Raw genomic sequence first — 23,084 nt, 5'->3', positions numbered from 1 at the left:
TAGGCGCAGTCAAGGCGTTGAGGGGTTCCGGTTTGGTAACCGCAGGATTAGGTCTCTGCTTTTTGCAGATGATGTGGTCCTGATGGCTTCATCTGACCGGGATCTTCAGCTCTCGCTGGATCGGTTCGCAGCCGAATGTGAAGCGACCGGAATGAGAATCAGCACCTCCAAGTCCGAGTCCATGGTTCTCGCCCGGAAAAGGGTGGAGTGCCATCTCCGGGTTGGGGAGGAGACCCTGCCCCAAGTGGAGGAGTTCAAGTACCTAGTAGCCTTGTTCACGGGTGGGGGAAGAGTGGATCGTGAGATCGACAGGCGGATCGGTGCGGCGTCTTCAGTAATGCGGACGTTGTACCGATCCGTTGTGGTGAAGAAGGAGCTGAGCCGGAAGGCAAAGCTCTCAATTTACCGGTCGATCTACGTTCCCATCCTCACCTATGGTCATGAGCTTTGGGTCATGACCGAAAGGATAAGATCACGGGTACAAGCGGCCGAAATGAGTTTCCTCCGCCGTGTGGCGGGGCTCTCCCTTAGAGATAGGGTGAGAAGCTGTACGGCACTGTATCAAAAACTGACATCAATCTCTAAAGGATATCACCACATGGGTTCAGGAACACTTCAGAAAACCTCTGTCACTAAATACGGTTTGTCGCTACATCTGTAAGTGCAAATTAAAGCTCTATTATGCAAAGCAAAAGCCATTTATCAACAAATCCAGAAACGCCGCCAGCTTCTCTGGGCCTGAGATCATCTAAGATGGACTGATGCAAAGTGGAAAAGTATTCAGTGGTTTGACGAGTCCACATTTCAAATTGTTTTTGGAAATATTTGACATTGTGTCATCCAGACCAAAGGGAAAGCAAACCATCCAGACTGTTATCGACGCAAAGTTGAAAAGCCAGCATCTGTGATGGTATGGGGGTGCATTAGTGCCCAAGGCATGGGTAACTTACACATCTGTGAAGGCACCATTAATGCTGAAAGGTACATACAGGTTTTGGAACAACATATGCTGCCATCTTAGCCTGGGCCAGGAAAATGTGTGGCGCATTATGAAGCGTAAAATACGAAAGTGGAGACCCCGGACTGTTGAACGACTGAAGCTCTACATAAAACAAGAATGGGAAAGAATTCCACTTTTAAAGCTTCAACAATTACTTTCCTCAGTTCCCAAATGTTTATTGAGTGTTGTTAAAAGAAAAGGTGATGTAACACAGTGGTGAACATGCCCTTTCCCAACTACTTTGGCACGTGTTGCAGCCATGAAATTCTAAGTTAATTATTATTTGCAAAAAAAATAAAAATGTATGAGTTTGAACATCAAATATCTGTAGTGCATTCAATTGAATATGGTTGAAAAGGATTTGCAAATCATTGATTTCTGTTTATATTTACATCTAACACAATTTCCCAACTGTTCTCTATATCCAACATTATGTAATCTTCTAACGGAACTTTTTTGTAACACTGTTAATGAATGAAGTGTACTTTTGTAGTTATTTCCCCATATTTGTACACAATAACTCGGATTAAACATAATATTACAACGCACAGGTATTGAACCCCTATAGAGAGATTAAGTGAATCAAGATTCCCATACTGGTTGTCAAACCGAGGCCACCTGCGTTAACACCAGGAGTCCAAACCCACTAGTATAGGGGTGTCAAACTCATTTTAGCTCAGGGGCTGCATGGAGGGAAATCTGTGACGGACAATTAAAATCATGGAATTAAAAATTAAAAATAAAGACAACATTAGATTATGTCCTTTGTCTTACATTGGCCAAAATCAGAACAAAAATATTCTGAAAATATTACAAAAAAATAGAGAAACAAATACCAGCAGCAATAAAATTTAGATCCATGAAGGAAAGAAGAAATTAAATAAATGTTTATAACCCAATAAATTTAGATATGCATAAAAAAATATATATTTTTCATAATTTTTTTGATGAATTAAGTTTATGACAACCTTTTTCCAAAACACAATATAGAATGTGAGATATAACAGGATAATGCATAAATGTATCATTTGTTTTCAAAACGATTACAAAAAAGTGGAGACCCAAAAATGTACTGTGGGACCCCATTTTTGTGACTTGATGAGGTTCCCGGGACCGCATTTGGAAAATTTGTAGCGCCAACACTGATGGAGTATTGATGCGTGCAAAACAGGCTGTGGCCTGCGGGCCAGAATCAGAATCAGAATAGTTTTTTATTGGCGTTGTTTAAGGAGGAGATCACAAAGTAGGATTTTTTCTAGGTGCAATCGTGCAACATGAAACACATAACATGGATTAGGAATAAAATGAGCCCTGCGATGAGATGGCGACTTGTCCAGGCTGTACACCGCCTTCAACTCGATTGTAGCTGAGATAGGCACCAGCGACACCAAAAGGGAATAAGCGGTAGAAAATGGATGGATGGATGGATGGATGGAATAAAATGAGCTGTATGTGACCTATCAGATCTTGTTATTGTATTGTATTGCCGGTCCTAATACTAATCAAATATCATCCCGGGGGCCGTAGATAATTCATTGGACACAGGTATTGAACCCCAATTCAGAGATTAAGTGAATCAAGATTCCCATATTGGTTGTCAAACCAAAACCACCTGCGTTAACACCAGGAGTCCAAACTCACTAGAATAGGGGTGTCAAACTCATTTCAGCTCGGGGGCCGCATTGAGGAAAATCTGCGCATACGGGGGCCGGACTATTAAAATCGTGGCATTAAAACAAAAAAATGAAGAAACCATGAGATTGTTTTCTTTGTCTCACTTTAGCCAAAAATAGAACAAAAAACATTCTGAAAATATTAAAATAAAAATATAGAAAAAAGTACCGGCAGCAGTAAAGTTAAGATCCATGAAGGAAAGAAGAAAGTTGATGAATGTTTATAACTGAATAAATTAACTATGTGTTTGTTTTTTTTGTATAATTTGTTTAATGAATTAACGTTTATGACAACTTTTTTCCAAAACACAATATAGAATGTGAGATATAACAGAATAATGCATACATTTGTTGTTTGTTTTCAAAAAAGTAGGTACCCAAAAATGTACTGTGGGACCCCCATTCTTAATGGGGCCCCTAGGAGCCCATTTTGAAAATTTCCAACACTGATGTAATATTGGTGTGTGCAAAACAGCAGCAGGCGGCTGTGGCCTGCGGGCTGCTTCTAATACTAATAAAATGTCATCCCGGGGGCCATAGATAATTCATTCGCAGGCCAGATTCGGCCCGCGGGCTTCAACTTTGATACTTAGGCACTAGAACAAATAAAAACAATAATTATCACCTTCTAAACCTTGGTTCTAAATGAGTAAACAGGAACCAAAACCATGAGGCCATAAGGGACTATTGAGCCCCGGAATAGTTCCAACCCCATTTTTTCAGCAATGACAGACTATAAAAAATGGGACCCATTACCTCCCTACTTGACACTCAACATCAAGGGTTGGAATTGGGGGTTAAATCACCAGAGTGACTCCCGGGCGCAGCCACTGCTGCTACTCACTGCTCCCCTCACCTCCCAGGGGCTGATCAAGGGTGATAGGTCAAATGCAGAGGATAATTTAACCACATCTAATGTGTGTGTGACTATTATTGGCACTTTAACTTTAACTTGCGTTTGTCACTTAATTCCTGCTCCATAATGCAGTCATGAAGTTGATTCAGGATCTGTGCGGCTGCGTAGCCTTCATCCATTAAGATGATAAGGCCGAATAATAACTAGACCCTACAGGAAGTGTGACGAATATCTACCTTAAACCAGGGATCCAAACCCGGAGACCAAAAAGGGACCTGTGACTCACTCAAACATTGACCTTAACAGGGAGAACATCTCATCATAAACCAATTACTAGACAGACTGGGCCCTGTAACGATATGTTCTACCAGGGACTCTTAGTCCTGAACCATAAAAACCCTTAATCTTCATTCTCAAACACGGACACTAAAGTTACAGCCTCATAAACGTGTGTCTATTCCGTGACAAACCCTCACACCTAAAAGGAAGCAGTGACTGTTACCTCTTAAATCATCTTAAACCAGAAACGACAACAACAAGATTGAATCTGACCTGTGACTATTCCATTCTAAAATGGGGGCACTGATAGACCATAACTAAACTGCAAATTTTCCAATACAAAACTACAAACCCGAACTGGTAAAACTTTACCAGTCTTGAAACTATTCTATCTTAAATCAAGACTCTCAACCTTAAAACCAAACGGGACTAATGACTCGTTCATATGAGGGATCCCAAGTACTTGACCAAAAGTGACCCACCATAAAACAGAAACCCTAATTGAAAGACCAGGGTTTGGCAACCCGCAGCTCTAGAGCCAGATCTTTAGCGCCACAGTAATCTCACAATTACTAAGTTTATGTAATTCAAAAAAAATCTACAAGACTCAATAAAATGATTGGTGTTTACAGCTAATGCTTTCTTTCTTTTAGTTTTTTTCGAACATAAGCACACTTAGAGCATAATACATCACACAATTTCATATCATTTCACTTTACACCATATCCGAAAAGGACTAGGAAGAAGAAAAGCTTATCTAATCCTACCCCTTTCCCACTTCAGAGCGTTTACAAATATATACATTCATTTACTGACTTCTTTTTGTAGCAAAATGACATCAGTGAATGATTAATAAAGCAGTTTTTGTAATAGATATGTCAGTCACGATACACATACTGAGATGAAGAATATCGGATTTCGAATAAGGCTGAAAGTAGAGATGTCCGATAATATCGGACTGCCAATATTACCGGCTGATAAATGCTTTAAAATGTAATATTGGAAATTATCGGTATCAGTTTCAAAAAGTAAAATTTATGACTTTTTAAAACGCCGCTGTGTACACGGACGTAGGGAGAAGTACAGAGCGTCATTAACCTTAAAAGGCACTACCTTTGCGTGCCGGCCCAGTCACATAATATCTACAGCTTTTCACACACACAAGTGAATGCAAGCCATACCTGGTCAACAGCCATACAGGTCACACTGAGGTTGGCCATATAAACAACTTTAACACTGTTACAATTATGCGCCACACTGTGAACCCACACCAAACAAGAATGACAATCACATTTCGGGAGAACATCTGCACCGTAACACAACATAAACACAAGAGAACAAACACCCAGAATCCATTGCAGCACTAACTATTCCGGGACGCTACAATATACACCCCCCGCTACCCCTTACCCCCCCCCCCCCCCCCCCCACACCTCAACCCCACCCCTTCAAGCTCTTAATGCTCTCTCAGGGAGAGCATGTCCCAAATTCCAAGCTGCTGTTTTGAGGCATGTTAAAATAACAATAATAAATAACAAATATGGCAGTGCTATGGTGTTATTTTTTTCCATAACTTAAGTTGATTTATTTTGGAAAACCTTGTTACATTGGGCAGGGCATTAAAACAAAATTAGGCATAACAATGTGTTAATGCCACGACTGTATATATCGGTATCGGTAATTAAAAGTTGGACAATATCGCAATATTGGATATCAGCAAAAAAGCCATTATCGGACATTTCTAGTTGAAAGTGTTTCTCATAATTCTTCTTTGTACTTTGTAAGTACTATTTGTGATTGTGTGATGTTTTTTGCCTGGGCCCCAGGAAGAATAGTCTCCACTGCTGTGTAGACTAGTGGTTCTTAACCTGGGTTCGATCAAATCTAGGGGTTCGGTGAGTCTGCCACAGGGGTTCGGCAGAGGCTCCTCCGCAGCTGTCAAAACACACCAGACTAATGGATTGATTAACGTGGACCCCGACTTAATTAAACAAGTAGAAAAACTTATTCGGGTGTTACCATTTAGTGGTCAATTGTACGGATTATGTACTGTACTGTGCAAAATACTAATAAAAGTTTAATTCAATCAATCAATCAATCAATCAATCGTGTGAATAAAAACATCTCCCTATCGGCGTATCTGTACTGTAAAGTTAAAACTTGAATGACAATAAAAAGGAAGTCTAACTATTATGGATACCCCCCCAAACAATGGTCCGTCTAATTTTACATCTAATTTGCAAGTGTGTAATTTGTTGTAAGTTCATGCACTGTGTTGGTTATGTTCTTTGAACAAGGGGATGTTCATGCATGGTTCATGTTGTGCACTATTTAAAAAAAAAAAAAAAAAGAACATATAAATATAACTTTGTCTTGAATTTGAAAATTTAAAAAAAACATTTTATTTTTCACTAAAGAAGGGTTCGGTGAATGTGGTTTCGGTACCATCAACAAGGTTAAGAACCACTGGTGTAGACTAATGGGGATCCTTAATAAACTAAAACTATTAATTTATTTATTAATGCAAACAACCAAAATTGCTATTGTCAGCTAAAAAAAACACCCAAAGCTAATGTACGTGCACCTGTTATGTACGTATGTAGTTACTAAAAGCCATAAAGTGGATATACTGTGTAAAATTAGCGCTCTCTGGGCATCTGTGAAAATGTTGCTAACAGCCCCTTGCAATCATGCTCTTAGCAGAGCTATGAGGAAACACAAAAAAGACATAGGAATAATTGTTATATCTCTAAGTGAGGCAAGTACATAATAACACCGGCATGTGACATGCATTGAAATAAATGCCGCTAAAAGCAGCTTTTTTTAATAAATCGATCAGAGTGTGCAGGTAGACCTGATGTTGTGACAGGGTGAATCCATATCATGTTTATGAAGTTTGTTTTCCAACGTGTCTGGGAAGACAACTGCGGTGAGGACTTCAAGATACATATTTAAACAGTGTACATTTTTAAAAGATAAAATATGATGTAGGGTGAGACGTGGTTTCATTTGCAATCTGGGAACGACTCCAGAATCGAAAATCTTACAAAGATATGTCATAAATAAGATAGTGGAGCAACATCTTTACAAAAATACATACAATCTTATCCAATACATATTATCTAGAGACCACAAAGAAGTGTTTCAAATGCAGATTAAGATACAAAACTCAAAACCACTGAAGTTGGCACATTGTGTAATTCGTAAATTAAAACAAAATAGAGAATTCCAAATATTTTCCAACTTATATTCAATTGAATAGACTGCAAAGACAAGATACTTAATATTTGAACTGAGAAACTTATTTTTTTTTTTTTTTACAAATAATCATTAACTTAGAATTTAATGGCAGCAACACATTGCAAAAAAGTTGGCACAGGGGCATTTTTACCACTGTGTTACATGGCCTTTCCTTTTAACAACACTCAGTAAACATTTGGGAACTGAGGAGACCATTTTTTGAAGCTTTTCAGGTGGAATTCTTTCCCATTCTTGCTTTATGTACAGCTTAAGTTGATCAACAGTCCGGGGTCGCCGTTGTGGTATTTTAGGCTTCATAATGTGCCACACATTTTCAACAGGAGAAAGGTTTGTACTACAGACAGGCCAGTCTAGTACCTGCACTTATACTAGGAAGCCACTCTGTTGTAACACATCGCTTGGCATTGTCTTGCTATGTTAACGTTGCTTGGATGGCAACATATGTTGCTCCAAAATCTGTAAGGACCTTTCAGCATTAATGGTGCCTTCACAGATGTGTAAGTTACCCATGCCTTGGGCACTAATACAACCCCATACCATCACAGATGCTGACTTTTCAACTTTGCGCTGGAACAATGCGGATGGTTCTTTTCCTCTTCGTACCGGAGGAGATGACGTCCAGTTTCCAAAAACAATTTGAAATGTGGACTCGTCAGACCACAGAACACTTTTCCACTTTGCGTTTCTGGGTGTTGTTAATAAATGGGTTTCCCTTTGCATAGCAGAGTTTTAACTTGCACATACAGATGTAGCGACAACCTGTACTTACTGACAGTGGTTTTCTTAAGTGTTCCTGAGCCAATGCGGGGATATCCTTTACACACTGGTGTCTGTTTTTGATGCAATACTGCCTGAGTGATCGAAGGTCACGGGCATTCAATGTTGAATTACAGCTTTGCCGCTTACGTGTACTGATTTCTCCAGATTCTCTGAACCTTTTGATATTACGGACCGTAAATGGTGAAATCCCTAAACTCCTTGCAATAGGTCATTCAGAAATGTTGTTCTTAATCAATTTGCACACGCATTTATTCACAAAGTGGTGACCCTCGCCCCATCCTTGTTTGTGAATGACTGAGCATTTCATGGAAGCTGCTTTTATACCCAATCATGGCACCCACCTGTTCCCAATTAGCCTGTTCACCCGTGGTATGTTCCAAATAAGTGTTTGATGAGCATTCCTCAACTCTGTGTGTTTTTTGCAACTTGTGCCCGCTTTTTTGAAACATGTTGCAGGCATTATATTCCAAATGAGCCAAAATTTGCAAAAAATAACAAAGTTTACCAGTTGGAACGTTAAATATCTTGTCTTTGCAGTCAATTCAATTGAATATAAGTTGAAAAGGATTTGCAAATCATTATTTTCTGTTTGTATTTACAATTTACACAATGTGCAAACTTCACTTGTTTTGGGTTTTGTAAAAAGTAGGTCCTCTTTGTAAACCCCCAGACCACAAGGGACGAATGACTAATTAATTTTTATCCAGGGAACATAACTACTTGACCAAAACCAGAAGACAATTGCATCTTAAACATATTTTCTAGACCCCATGGAAGCTGTGACTATTACAAACCCTGTTTCCATTTGAGTTGGGAAATTGTGTTAGATGGAAATATAAACGGAATACAATGATTTGCAAATCATTTTCAACCCATATTCCGTTGAATATGCTACAAAGACAACATATTTGATGTTCAAACTGATAAACATTGGAAATTGATGCCAGCAACACGTGACAAAGAAGTTGGGAAAGGTGGCAATAAACACTGATAAAGTTGAGGAATGCTCCTCAAACCCTTATATGGAACATCCCACAGGTGTGCAGGCTAATTGGGAATAGGCGGGTGCCATGATTGGGTATAAAAGCAGCCTCCATGAAATGCTAAGTAATTCACAAACAAGGATGGGGTGAGGGTCACCACTCTGTAAGCAAATTGTTGAACAGTTTTAGAACAACATTTCTCAACGAGCTATTGCAAGGAATTTAGGGATTTTACCATCTACGGTACGTAAAATCATTAAAAAGTTCAGAGAATCTGGAGAAATCATCGCACGTATGCGATAATATTACAGTCTTTGACCCCTCAGGCGGTACTGCATCAAAAACCGACATCAGTGTGTAAAGGATATCATCACATGGGCTCAGGAACACTTCATAAAACCACTGTCAGTAACTACAGTTGGTCGCTACATCTGTAAGTGCAAGTTAAAACTACTATGCAAAGCCCAACCCATTTATCAACAATATCCTGAAACGCCGAGCTCACCTAAGATGGACTGATGCAAAGTGGAAAGGTGTTCTGTGGTCTGACGAGTCCACTTTTCAAATTTCATTTGGAAACAGAGGACGTGGTGTCCCCCAGAACAAAGAGGAAAATAACTATTCGGATTGTTATAGGCGCAAAGTTCAAAAGCCAGCATCTGTGATGGTATGGGGGTGTATTAGTGCCCAAGGCATGGGTAACTTACACATCTGTGAAGGCACCATTAATGCTGAAAGGTCCTTACAGATTTTGGAGCAACATATGTTGTCATCCAAGCAACATTATCATGGATGCCCCTGATTATTTCAGCAAGACAAATTTTACAACAGCGTGGCTTCGTAAAAAAAAAGAGTGCTGGTACTTTTCTAGCCCGCCTGCAGTCCAGGCCTGTCCCCCATCGAAAATGTGTGGCACATTATGAAGCGTAAAATATGACAGCGAAGACCCCGGACTGTTGAACGACTGAAGCTCAAAATAAAACAAAAATGGGAAAGAATTCCACTTCCAAAGCTTCAACAATTACTTTCCTCAGTTCCCAAACGTTTATTGAGTGTTAAAAGAAAAGGTGATGTAACACAGTGATGAACATGTCCTTTCCCAACTACTTTGGCACGTGTTGCAGCCATGAAATTCTAAGTTAATTATTATTTGCAAAATAAAATTAAGTTTATGAGTTTGAATATCAAATATCTTGCCTTTGTAGTGCATTCAATAGAATATGGGTTGTAAGGGATTTGCAAATCATTGTATTCCCTTTATATTTACACCTAACACAATTTCCCAACTCATATGGAAACGGGGTTTGTATATCTTATACTGTACAAAGGACCAAAAGAGGCTTGGGCCGTATTTCACTCTACATCAAGAATCCTAAAGGAATTCCACTTAAACGAGGGACCATAACCTGTGGACCAAAGAGAACTGGCGGCCCATACAGCCCAAAATCTAGACCATAAGGGACTCTCTGGGGAACTACCTTCTGATTTTGTGGGGCATGAGTAGACAGATATGGGCACCACTCTAACTACTGATACTATCTAAGACGTACGTTTGAGCCCATTCATTAACCGTATCCACCAAGGCGACGATGTCTCTGGGTGGAAAGACCGTCCGGGATCACCGGAGTATCCCGAGGGACGCATGAACATCTGTGCCACATGTCACAGCAATCCATCCAATCCTGCTCTGGCCATATACCGGGAATGATAAATGTCACGCTGCCAGTGGAACCCGGAGGGAAATATGACGGGATCACCAAAGTCACGAGCCCATGCATCAACTGGGAAAGAGGAATGTATCCAGTCCACGACCACAAATTTCCTAAAGTCTAGACATCAAAATAGTTGATACTGTTGTTATTTTTTATTTTTGTTGGACTACTTTTGGATTGTTGATATCAAATGTTTGTGTCTAACTGGGTGTGACACAAATGTGCAGGCTTTGTGTTTTAACCAGCTAATTAGTTTCACTGTTAAGTTTAAATTGCATTTGATATGATATCAAGGCTCCAGCGCCCCCCGTGACCCCGTAAGGAATAAGCGGTAGAAAATTAATGGATGGATCATGATATCAAATGCAAATTTATTGTTAAGTTTAAATTGCATTTGGTACCATGATATCAAATGGTATTTAAACTGAGCAATGAAACATATTAGCTGCTTAAAACAGAAAACCTGCACATTTGTGTCACACAAAGTTAAACACATGCTGTCTGCATAGTACAAACCCCGTTTCCATATGAGTTTGGAAATTGTGTTAGATGTAAATATAAACGGAATACAATGATTTGCAAATCCTTTTCAACCCATATTCAATTGAATGCACTACAAAGACAAGATATTTGATGTTCAAACTCTTAAACTTTATTTTTTTGCAAATAATAATTAACCTAGAATTTCATGGCTGCAACATGTGCCAAAGTAGTTGGGAAAGGGCATGTTCACCACTGTGTTACATCACCTTTTCTTTTAACAACAATAAATAAACGTTTGGGAACTGAGGAAACTAATTGTTGAAGCTTTGAAAGTGGAATTCTTTCCCATCCTTGTTTTATGTAGAGCTTCAGTCGTTCAACAGTCCGGGGTCTCTGCTGTCGTATTTCACGCTTCATAATGCGCCACACATTTTACCCATTACCCATGCCTTGGGAACTAATACACCACCATACCATCACAGATGTTAGCTTTTCAACTTTGCGCCTATAACAATCCGAATGTTTATTTTTCCTCTTTGTTCTGGATGACACCACGTCCTCTGTTTCCAAATATAATTTGAAATGTGGACTCGTCAGACCACAGAACACCTTTCTACTTTGCATCAGTCCATCTTAGGTAAGCTCGGGCCCAGCCAAGCCGGCGGTGTTTCAGGATATTGTTTTTAAATGGGTTTGGCTTTGCATAGTAGAGTTTTAACTTGCACTTACATATCTAGCGAGTGCAACCAACTATAGTTACTGACAGTGGTTTTATGAAGTGTTCCTGTACTCACTGATGTCAGTTTTTGATGCAGTACCGCCTGAGGGATCAAAAGTCCGTAATGCCATCGCTTACGTGCAGTGATTTCTCCAGATTCTCTGAACTTTTTGATGATTTTAGGGACCGTAGATGGTAAAATCCCTAAATTCCTGGCAATTTGCTTGTTGAGAAATGTTGTTCTAAAACTGTTCTATAATTTGCTTCCAAATTGGTGACCCTCACCCCATCCTTGTTTGTTTCTTGGTTCGAATCGCTCTAGCTGCTGGTGGTTATGATTGTAAACAATGTGAGGATGTGAGGAGCTCTACAACCAGTGACGTCACACACACATCGTCAGTTACTTCCGGTACAGGAAATGCTTTTTATTAGCGACCAAAAGTTGCGAACTTTATCGTCGATGTTCTCTACTAAATCCTTTCAGCAAAAATATGGCAATTTCGTGAAATGATCAAGTATGACACATAGAATGGACCTGCTATCTCCCCTTTAAATAAGAAAATCTCATTTCAGTAGGCTTTTAAAGTGCCCTCTTTGGGGATTGTAATAGAGACCCAATCTGGATTCATTAACTTAATTCTTAACATTTCTTCACAAAAAAATAAATCTTTAACATCAATATTTATGGAACATGTCCACAAAAAATCTAGCTGTCAACACTGAATTTTTTTCCCACAGTTTATGAATTTACATTCATATTTTGTTGAAGTATTATTCAATAAATATATTTATAAAGGATATTTGAATGGCTATTTTTAGAATATTTTTTTAAAATCTCACATACCCCTTGGCATACCTTCAAGTACCCCCAGGGGTACGCGTACCCCCATTTAAGGACCACTGGATTATATGACCGAAATAATTGTTTTGTGTCATTTTTGTGAGTCCTCTCAATTGCTCTGTTGATTGCTATTCTGAATGTTGCTGGGCCGGGTTTGGTTTTAGCTTAGCTTATCTCCACGTGTAAAAAGCTCCTCATTAGGGATGTTCACGATTACAACAAATGTCAAAGATATTTTCAGTTTGTTTCACATTTCAAAATATATCCTAAGGCCATATTTCATACAAGCGGGAACGTGCAAATGTCCTTTAGAGCGAAATGTCAGCGTGTTGTTTTTTTTTTTAACGGCTGACCTCTTTTACCGGTAAATGTTGCTAATTCCTGATTACGAACAATGAATGTCACCGCGAGAGCTTCTGTCAACTTATACGAATGCCACAAGGTGTTAAAAACAAAAAACTTTCATTATCAAGGAATTTAGCTCAGAGTCATGTTTTTAGATAGCGGAGCACATCAAGCAAACAAGCGTTTGATAATAACTCCGCGGTTGTCTCCGGAAGATCAAAGAAAGTGCTGCGGCAGCTCTGTGGTGGTGCGCTATACAGATGTGTCAGGTCATGCATAATAATCAAGTGGAGGCTCGTCAAGGAAGAATGACATTCAGCTCATTGACATTTACTTAATGCGCAAAACTGCGCGTGTCCCATATTTCAAGTAGGAGCTTGTTTTCATGGGAATTCAGGAGGATATTTTACAAAAACACTGACAATATAGTTCCTGGGGACGATCGTTAAACTACCGCCAACTATAAACATCGAATCCATATACGATCTTTTTTTTCCCTTCATGTGAAATCAAAGGATACTTTATACTAGGGGTAGGGAACCTATGGCTCGCGAGCCAGATGTGGCTCTTTTGATGACTGCACCTGGCTCTCGGATAAATCTGAGCGGACACTGCTAAACACAGTAAGTAATGACTACTTCCACTTGTAATCAAAGTTTTAAAAATAACGTTCAAAATATAAAACATGCTCATGCATTTGAATCTATCCATCCTTTTTCTACCGCACTTGTTCAAGAAGTTGCATTAAGTGAAAGAAGTGATTTATTAATAATTAGTTTAGGGCTTGCCTTCCTGGGGGTTCTTCAGAACACCAAGCACCGATATGAGAGCCTATTTCAGGGTTACTATATTTTTTTTTGTTTTCAATAAGTCTCAGTTGCTTTCCAGCAATTACCGTATTTCCTTGAATTGCCGCACGGCATATAGTATGCGCCTGCCTTGAATTACTGCCGGGTCAAACTCGCTTCTCAAAATAATTAGCGAATGCTTAGTATTACCGCCTGGTCAAACTAGTGACGTCACAAGTGACATTGCCCCTGTCATCATTTTCAAAATGGAGGAGGCTGATTTCAATACCGGTAATTTGAAATCGCATAAAGGGAGGAAGATTAAGAGCTATTCAGTAGGATTTAATGTCCAAGCTTACATCACACTCAAATTTTTACTGCATGCCTTTGGCAAGTGCCTGAGTGAGAAGAGGTTTTAAAATAATTAGCGCATGCCTACTTTTACCGCATGCCTTTGGTAAGCGCAGGAGTGAGAAGAGGTTTTAAATTAATTAGCCCCCCGGCGGCAATTCAAGGAAATACGGTATCTTTTTCTCTTTCGTTCTCGCTCATACTCTTACGCCCGATTGTCGCTGAGATAGGCGCCAGCGCCCCCCGCCACCCCAAAAAGAGAATAAGCGGTAGAAAAATGGATGGATGGATGGGTTCGGTTCATTTTCGGTACAGTAAGAAAACAACAAAATATACATTTTTTGGTTATTTATTTGCCAAATTTGCAAAATCTTCCACCAAAATTTTTTTTCTTAGTGGAATATTTCATGTGAAGCAATGGGAACCTTGGATAGGTCAATAATTCGTAATAACATTGATTTTGGGTCCGGTGAGGGGAGAATGTGTGCTCATAGACTGACCATACGTCCTCTATTCACCGGACATGTCCTCTTTTTCATAGCTGTCAGGGTGGAGTTTCTTAAATGCCTCAAATGTCCGGCATTTTGAGTATTGTTTACACAATGTGCAGTACGCTACTTAATATGTCCGTGTGGAAACTCGTTCTGTACACCTCCGCACCGAACCGGAAACCCCGTACAGGAAACCCCGTACCGAAACGGTTCGATAAAATACCCGTACCGTCACACCCTTACAAACAACACATTGCAAAAATCGGTTTGACTTGGGAATCGGTTTGAATCGAGAATCAATCATGAATGGAATTATCACCTCATGAATTAGAATCAAGTTAAATTGTGAGTTACAAGAGTCACATTTGTATTAATTTGACAAAATTGTGAGTTACAAGAGTCACATTTGTATTAATTTGACAAATCAGCTTTTCATGGCAGTAACAAAAAGGATCATTTTTGTTTTATTAGGTTTTGTTTTTTTTACAGCTGAATGAACCAAATTGTTAAGTATATTCCCGTACATTGTAGTATTAATTTGTTAGTTCTAAATACAGATACAAAAATTGTATTGTTTTGTTTAATGCAAACATTTAAAAGGGTTTCAAAGTGAATTGTGAACGTGTACACTGTTGTTTCGGCTTTAACTGGAAACAACACTCAAAACCTGTGCAAGCATGTCAAGTTGCATGTTCAAAACAAAGACATACTGGAAGGTTTAGCGCTGAGAACGCTTTTTCGGCAAACTGTACATTTGCGACAAAGCTGCCATGTGGCATGGCTTACTGTAAATATGCTACACACAAACCCACATACATGCCAACAAACAGCATACTATTGTCAGGAGTAAAATTGGATTTATGGATAATACTGGGTTGTCAGTTGCAAACAAAGACTGAATATGCAGTTTTAAGTCACAAAGGGAACAACGATGATATGTCAAAATGTATATTTATACTACTGTAACGCCGCATAAGAAAACAAAATCAAGTGTATTCAGAAGATGGTTTTCGGATTGGCACACATTTATTTTTATACAAAGTGACGTCGCCCACCATTGGCTTGATATGATTTTTCAATTGTTGGATTTTTAAAGAAAACATCCCATTTTCGCTTGGTTAAGTTTAAGTTTTTTTTAAGTTACAAGTTTATTCACAATACCATATAACAATTACAGTAGTGGTGAAATGTCATCATTTAAAGATGTTGGTACGTGAAAGGGTCCCCCAAATAAGCTAAAAGAAGCTTTTGACAAGGGGTCTAGAGGACAGTATATATATGGAAAGATGAAACATGGTAGCAAGCACAAAAACAAAACAACAACAACGCTATATAATAAACACAAGATAGTAGTACTAAAGCAAGCATACACATACATACAAACATTCATACAACCATGCAAAACCCAACAGTAGACTACCCCACATGAGGCATTAGCGATAAGTGGTTAATAGGTATGTTTTCAGTTTCTTTTTGAAGTTGGAGAATGGATAAAGCATCTTGAGGCTCTCATTAAGCTGGTTCCAAATATTTGGTCCCCTGCATACGACATTGCGAGCGGTACAAGCCAGTAGACAATGTTTACCTGTTATCAGATTTAAGTTACGAGTGTTGTGGGCATGTTGGGGATGGTAGATAGGAACCAAGCTACAGAGCCTAAGATTCAGCCATAAAAGACTTGATAGGTTAAACAAGCATTTTGATAAATATTGAACTCTGTCAGTCTTAAGAGATGATATTTATGAAATAGATGACGAGTGGGGGCATTAAACTTGGACCATGACAGGGCCCGTATAATTTTCTTTTGCATGGATTCTAATTTGTGAAGGTAAGTAGGGAAGGTGTTACACCAGATGATGTTACAGTAGTTTAGATGTGGTTCAAAGAGAGTTTTGTATAAGGTAAGTAGAGCATAGAGGGAGATAATGACGAAGGTGAAAGAACAGGCCAATATATTTGGATAATTTGTTTAACAGATGACTAATGTGACATTTGAAATTGAAGTATTCGTCAATGATGATCTCCAGGAATTTTGTGGAGTATACTCTGTATTTCCTGCCCATTGATGTTGATATGGCAGTGCTCAGTATTTGTCCGGTTTTTATTAGAACGAAATAGAATAACATTTGTTTTATTTACATTAAGTGAGAGCTTATTGCATTTGAACCAGGAATACACTTTCACAAGCTCTGAATTGACAGTTTCTTGTAGATCGTGTAGGCTCCTGTGTGAGGAAAACAAATTTGTATCATCAGCAAAAATGATTTTATGAAAAGTTTCGAAGGAGTTTACGAAATCATTTATGTATAGGATAAAAAGGAGAGGCCCCGAGATGGATCCCTGGGGAACCCCATAATTTATGGTCACACAGGGTGAGATGTGATCATTGACGGATACACATTGTTGCCTTCCGTAAAGGTAAGAACGGAACCAATCAAGAGGTACCCCTCTGACACCAGTGATATAGCTTGTACAATAGGATCTCAAAGTATATTGTGTCAGAGGCCTTGGACACATCCAAAAAAATGCCAATACCACATTTTCCTTCTTCAATAGTCATTGACCTTTTCCAAGAGGTCAAGTATAGCCATACAGGTGGTGTTTTTATTACGAAAACCATAGTGGGAGGGGACAAGGATATTTAGTTTTTCTAAAAAGCCATTCAGTCGGTTACAGACCACTTTCTCAAATATTTTTGAAAATGTTGGTAAAATTGAAATTGGCCTATAATTGTTAATATTATTTTTATCACCTGATTTAAAAATTGGGATTACTTTTGCCACTTTGGACATTTTGGGTACAATACCAGTACTGAGTGACAGGTTTATGCAGTGACAAAAAGGATTAGAATAGTGTTGTGTTGTGTCGTTCGCGAACGATTCGTTCAAACGAACAAATCTTTTGAGTGAAAGCACTGAACCGAATAGCTTTGTGAACTGATTCGTTCCTTTCTCAGTTCAGTTGAGCTCCGCCGCGACCATGCCGGTATGAGTGCAACTGGCGTGAATCACGTGAATCACGTTTGCGAACGTACTGACGCAGGGAACTGACTGTGTCGCGGAGGATGACGTCACATTGAGGATCTCGTTCAGTCACTGCGCGCGTCGTTCATTGGGTGCTGAGGGCTTGTGTCGTTCGCCAACTGACACACACCGAGATCTGCCGCTGGGGAAGCTGTTACTGACTGACTCATGATTCGCCGACCTGCACACAGAACTGCTGCTGCAGAAGTGATTCGGTGAACAAATTTTTGAACGAATCAATTTAAGGAACGGATTCTAGTGATTCAGTACAGTCAAAAGAACTGCCGATCCCATCACTACATTAGAAGTATGAATCATTGGGCATCTAACAATTCGCTCTGATTCAGAATCGATTGTGGATTTAACATGATTCTCAATTTATGTTGAAGCGCAGTATGTCTGACTACGGTAACCCGCGTTCCATCAAGCGATGCGGCTTTGTAGTTTACCAAAGTCGTACTAAACAGATTTTTGAGCGCAGTGTGTGTGTAATATTCTAAAACGATAATTTTTGTGTTATGTGTTTTTTTCAAAGCTGAATCATCCAAATTGTGAAGTATCGCAGACATTTTCCCGCACATAGTAAGTAATATTGAATTTGTAACTTTTTCAATTGTTGGATTTTTTAAAGAAAACATCACATTTTCACTTGGTTATTGTCTTGCGAACACTCTAGGGGTGTAAATTCTCAATTCGAATAGAGCCTCGAAATGTAAAATTTAGTTTAAAAATGATAATTAAACATTTTCAAAACAGGTTACAGGTTAGAAATGCCCCTTTTGTATATAGATGGCCTAAAAACATTTTTTAAAGATGGATTCTAAATTAAAAGACAAAAAAAGGAACATATTTTTATTTCATTATCGATTTCGAATTGGGATCGATAGAAATTGCAATTCAGATGTGTATCGATTTTATTGTGCAACCCTAAAACACACCCTAAATTCATTAGTTCCAAACCTGCAGTTCCACTAGGGGATCGACACACACAATATGCCCTAGCAGAGCTAGCATTAGCAATGCTACTATGTCACGTGACATGACTATCATAACTCATGGTTTAAATCCTTACAAAGATGCAGAAAAAAAGCTATTCAAAAGACCGTTTGGGATTGGTGTAAATGTGTGTAAAGTTACACAATGAAGTGATGTCGCCAACTAGTGGCCTGCATTTGCAGTTGTTTTATGTAAATAAATGCGAAAAAAAAAAACACTTTTTGTAGTTGTTTTTTTGCTGAATAATCATACCCCGAAGGCAGGGGTCAAAAAACCCAAAACCTTGAAAGGACCATATTGGACCAAAAATACAAAAAACAAATCCGTTTGGGGTCTCAAAAAAGGATAATCAATCAATCAATCAATCAATCAATGTTTACTTATAAAGCCCCAAATCACTAGTGTCTCAAAGGGCTGCACAAACCACAACACAAACCACTACGACATCCTCGGTAGGCCCACATAAGGGCAAGGAAAACTCACACCCAGTGGGACGTCGGTGACAATGATGACTATGAGAACCTTGGAGAGAAGGAAAGCAATGGATGTCGAGCGGGTCTAACATGATACTGTGAAAGTTCAATCCATAATGGATCCAACACAGTCGCGAGAGTCCAGTCCAAAGCGGATCCAACACAGCAGCGAGAGTCCCGTTCACAGCGGAGCCAGCAGGAAAACATCCCAAGCGGAGGCGGATCAGCAGCGCAGAGATGTCCCCAGCCGATACACAGACAAGCAGTACATGGCCACCGGATCGGACCGGACCCCCTCCACAAGGGAGAGTGGGACATAGGTGAAAAACAAAAGAAACGGCAGATCAACTGGTCTAAAAAGGGAGTCTATTTAAAGGCTAGAGTATACAAATGAGTTTTAAGGTGAGACTTAAATGCTTCTACTGAGGTGGCATCTCGAACTTTTACCGGGAGGGCATTCCAGAGTACTGGAGCCCGAAATGAAAACGCTCTATAGCCCGCAGACTTTTTTTGGGCTTTGGGAATCACTAATAAGCCGGAGTCCTTTGAACGCAGATTTCTTGCCGGGACATATGGTACAATAAAATCGGCAAGATAGGATGGAGCTAGACCGTGTAATATTTTATAGGTAAGTAGTAAAACCTTAAAGTCACATCTTAAGTGCACAGGAAGCCAGTGCAGGTGAGCCAGTACAGGCGTAATGTGATCAAACTTTCTTGTTCTTGTCAAAAGTCTAGCAGCCGCATTTTTTACCAACTGCAATCTTTTAATGCTAGACATAGGGAGACCCGAAAATAATACGTTACAGTAATTGAGGCGAGACGTAACAAACGCATGGATAATGATCTCAGCGTCTTTAGTGGACAGAATGGAGCGAATTTTAGCGATATTACGGAGATGAAAGAAGGCCGTTTTAGTAATGCTTTTAATGTGTGCCTCAAAGGAGAGAGTAGGGTCAAAGATAATACCCAGATTCTTTACCGAGTCGCCTTGTTTAATTGTTTGGTTGTCAAATGTTAGAGTTGTATTATTAAATAGAGGTCGGTGTCCACCATGACCTCGACTTAAACAAGTTGAAAAACTTATTCGGGTGTTACCATATTGTGGTCAATTGTACGGAATATGTACTGTACTGTGCAATCTACTAATAAAAGTATCAATCAATCAATCAATCAAACCAGGACCGATAATCAGCATTTCCGTTTTTTTGGCGTTGAGTTGCAAAAAGTTAGCGGACATCCATTGTTTAATTTCATTAAGACACGCATGCCTCCAGCTGACTACAGTCCGGCGTGTTGGTCAGCTTTAGGGGCATGTAGAGTTGGGTGTCATCAGCATAACAGTGAAAGCTAACACCGTATTTGCGTATGATAAGCTGTATATACTGTATGTGTGATGGCAATACATGATGTAAGTGTTTATATTAGCTATAATAGCCTACTATCAAAATGACTATGTGTCACAGACTGAAGCAGAAATGCGAAATATTTATTGTACACATTTTTACAACATTGGAAACCATTACTAAATCAGAGGCTAGTCACAAGGTGAGATAACTCCTGGAAATTACTGGCTTTTAATGGCCAAAAGGTATAGATGTGTGTGTCCAAGTTAAAGGAAACAACTTTTAATAGATTTATTACAATCTCTGGCAAGCTAGGTAATGTTTGCTGTGGTCTGGACCAACATGCCACATAACTATCTGAAATGCAGCCAATATTACATACAGATAATGTGTCATGAGACATGCAAATATAAAATATATACAAAGAGGATACAAGTAAAAGATAATAAATGAGCTCAAATATACCTACAAATGAGGCATAATGATGCAATATGTACATACAGCTAACCTAAATAGCATGTTAGCATTGATTAGCTTGCAGTCATGCACTGACCAAATATGCCTGATTAGCACTCCGACAAGTCAATAAAATCAACAAAGCGCACCTTTGTGCATTCACACACAGTATAAAATGTTTGGTGGATTAAATGAGACAAAGGAGTGGAAGATTTTACGTGTAAACAAAAGGCTGCGTCACAGTACACACTATGGAGAGTTCAAGAAATACCGAAATTAGTGCGACAAAACGATGTTCCCCAAATACTCTCATCAGTGAAGCATACACACTAACATGTTAAACAGTGGACTTTCTAACAATTGGGAAGTTTTGTGTCGTGTTTGTCCTCAGACAAAAAATATACTAAAACATATTTTTCCATTTTCTATTCTTTTTTAAAAATGTTCCAGGGAGCCACTAAAGAGCAGCAGGTTGCTGACCCCCACCCTAAGGCTACACAACTGCAGTTCCACTCGGTGATTGACGCACAGAATGTCATGGCACAGCTAGCAATGGCAATGCTATGCTACATGACTTCAATACTTCACAGTTAAAACCCATAAGCAGTTTATGCCGACGAAACCTATTCAAAAGACAGTTAAATAGCAACGCCCATGCATGAAAAAGTTACTCTACGAAGTGAGGTCGCCAACTAGTGGCTTGGATTGCACATTATAGCATTTCATATGAGTAAATGGGGGGGAAAAAAAACACTCTCGTTGTTACTTGTTTTCTGCTGAGTAATCATACCCCTTAGACTGTTTGCTGTCTGATTTGCACCAATGCAGCCCTAGCAAAATACTCATCGAGCATCCACTGACTTGTCGCTAGTTTTACTTCAACAAGCACAAAAATAAGCATGCGCAACACAGCACTGACACCTTGTTTAAGCCGCCTACGGTCCGGCTGTGTGTGTGCTTCCATAACACAACCTAACCTCTGACCTGCCCCAGGGTACTATTGAGCATCACATAATGCAAAGAGACAAGATGAATCACCAAAACAGCTTGTGGCGGAAAGTGTGGCAGATTAAAAAAAAAAAAAAAGTCAGTTTCAAATAATTCAATCGAGAACATTGAGAACAAACTGGTGTTCATAAGCAATTAAAAGGTCATACTTTGCTCCTCTCTCTCCATGATGTCCTGTATGAAAGTGAACCGTAGGTTTTTAGATGATAAAGGTTAAATGCGACGCACGCACACGTTAAACGCACATGCAGAGTGCATGGGGAAAAGGCTCACTTTGCTGCAGTGCGCTGGGATGCACACTCTCCTTGCCTGCAAGGGTGTGTTTTTTTGCATCCACACAACCCCATAAAGATTTGTTTTGAAATATTACACGCACATAAACACGGGGGAAAAACTGCTATATTGTGTGCAGGGGTGTGGAAAAAAAAACAAAAAAAACCTGCACATTCACCACTCTGAAGCTCGGACATCCACACACACACGCACACACATTTCCATGCACGGTCCATTCTTTGAATTGAAACAGTCTTTGCACTTACCTATCTGAACGCTGCTCGGGAAAGCACCCAGCGACAGTCCCCACAAGCCCCAAAATATCAACAAAAACCAGTGGCGAGAAGAAATCCTCATCTTGTGGCGGTTATAAAGTGATGGGAGACATGGAGCAGCTCTCATTAAAAGGCAGCAACATCTACATGAGGGAGAGATTTGGTGGGGGGGGGGAAAGAAACTAGAGAGTGACCGATGCAAAGCATTTAAACATCCATGTCTTGTTCGCTTCCCCCCTTCTTGGAGCGACGTGGACCACCACTAACCCCCCCGTTTCCTTGCAGCGGCGCTCTTTCGGACTGTCAAACTGCGTCCAGTTCAGTCCAGTCCGGCGCCGGAGCTTTGCGCACAGCGCCACCGAAACGAGAAAGAGGGGGGAGGGAGTAAACGGGAGGAGAATGGAGGAGAGGGAACGGGAGGGAGGGAGGGAAGGGGGCGAGTATCAGCCAGAGGCGGACAGTGAGTCTGGGTGAGGATGAGAACCAGGCAGGAGGGACTTCTGCGTGTCGCCACCCATAAAGTTAAATGCATCTGCAACCAAAAGTGACAAATTATTATTCATTAAGTATTAGTATAGTCTTTTTTAGCCACCTTTTTAGTGTTTGTTTTTTTTTGTCGAAAAGGAATTCAATATTTTATCAGGCAAATGTGAGCAACATGCGGCTCAAGGCAT

The 23,084-nt window shown here is 39.7% G+C and overlaps 1 protein-coding gene across 6 annotated transcripts in view; it reads right to left on the bottom strand.

Moving 5' to 3' along the window:
- Positions 1-22,772, bottom strand: part of gria4b (glutamate receptor, ionotropic, AMPA 4b) — a 352,168-nt gene extending 329,396 nt beyond the window's left edge. For 2 of the 6 annotated variants that reach the window (XR_009806573.1, XM_061898945.1), the window contains exon 1: positions 22,402-22,772. Coding sequence is in view for 5 of the 6 variants with exons in the window: in XM_061898945.1 (XP_061754929.1) it covers positions 22,402-22,537 (136 nt within the window). In the remaining variant the exon portion in view is untranslated. The remainder of the gene's footprint in view (positions 1-22,401) is intronic. The other 4 variants (XM_061898941.1, XM_061898944.1, XM_061898942.1 and 1 more) reach the window with 3 other exon arrangements.
- Between the last annotated feature and the right edge of the window lie 312 nt (positions 22,773-23,084).

The sequence above is a fragment of the Nerophis ophidion genome, linkage group LG04 (genome assembly GCF_033978795.1).
Source record: "Nerophis ophidion isolate RoL-2023_Sa linkage group LG04, RoL_Noph_v1.0, whole genome shotgun sequence".
NCBI lineage: Eukaryota > Metazoa > Chordata > Actinopteri > Syngnathiformes > Syngnathidae > Nerophis > Nerophis ophidion.
Note: the sequence above shows the minus strand (reverse complement) of the source record. Positions and strands in the feature narration are given on the sequence as shown.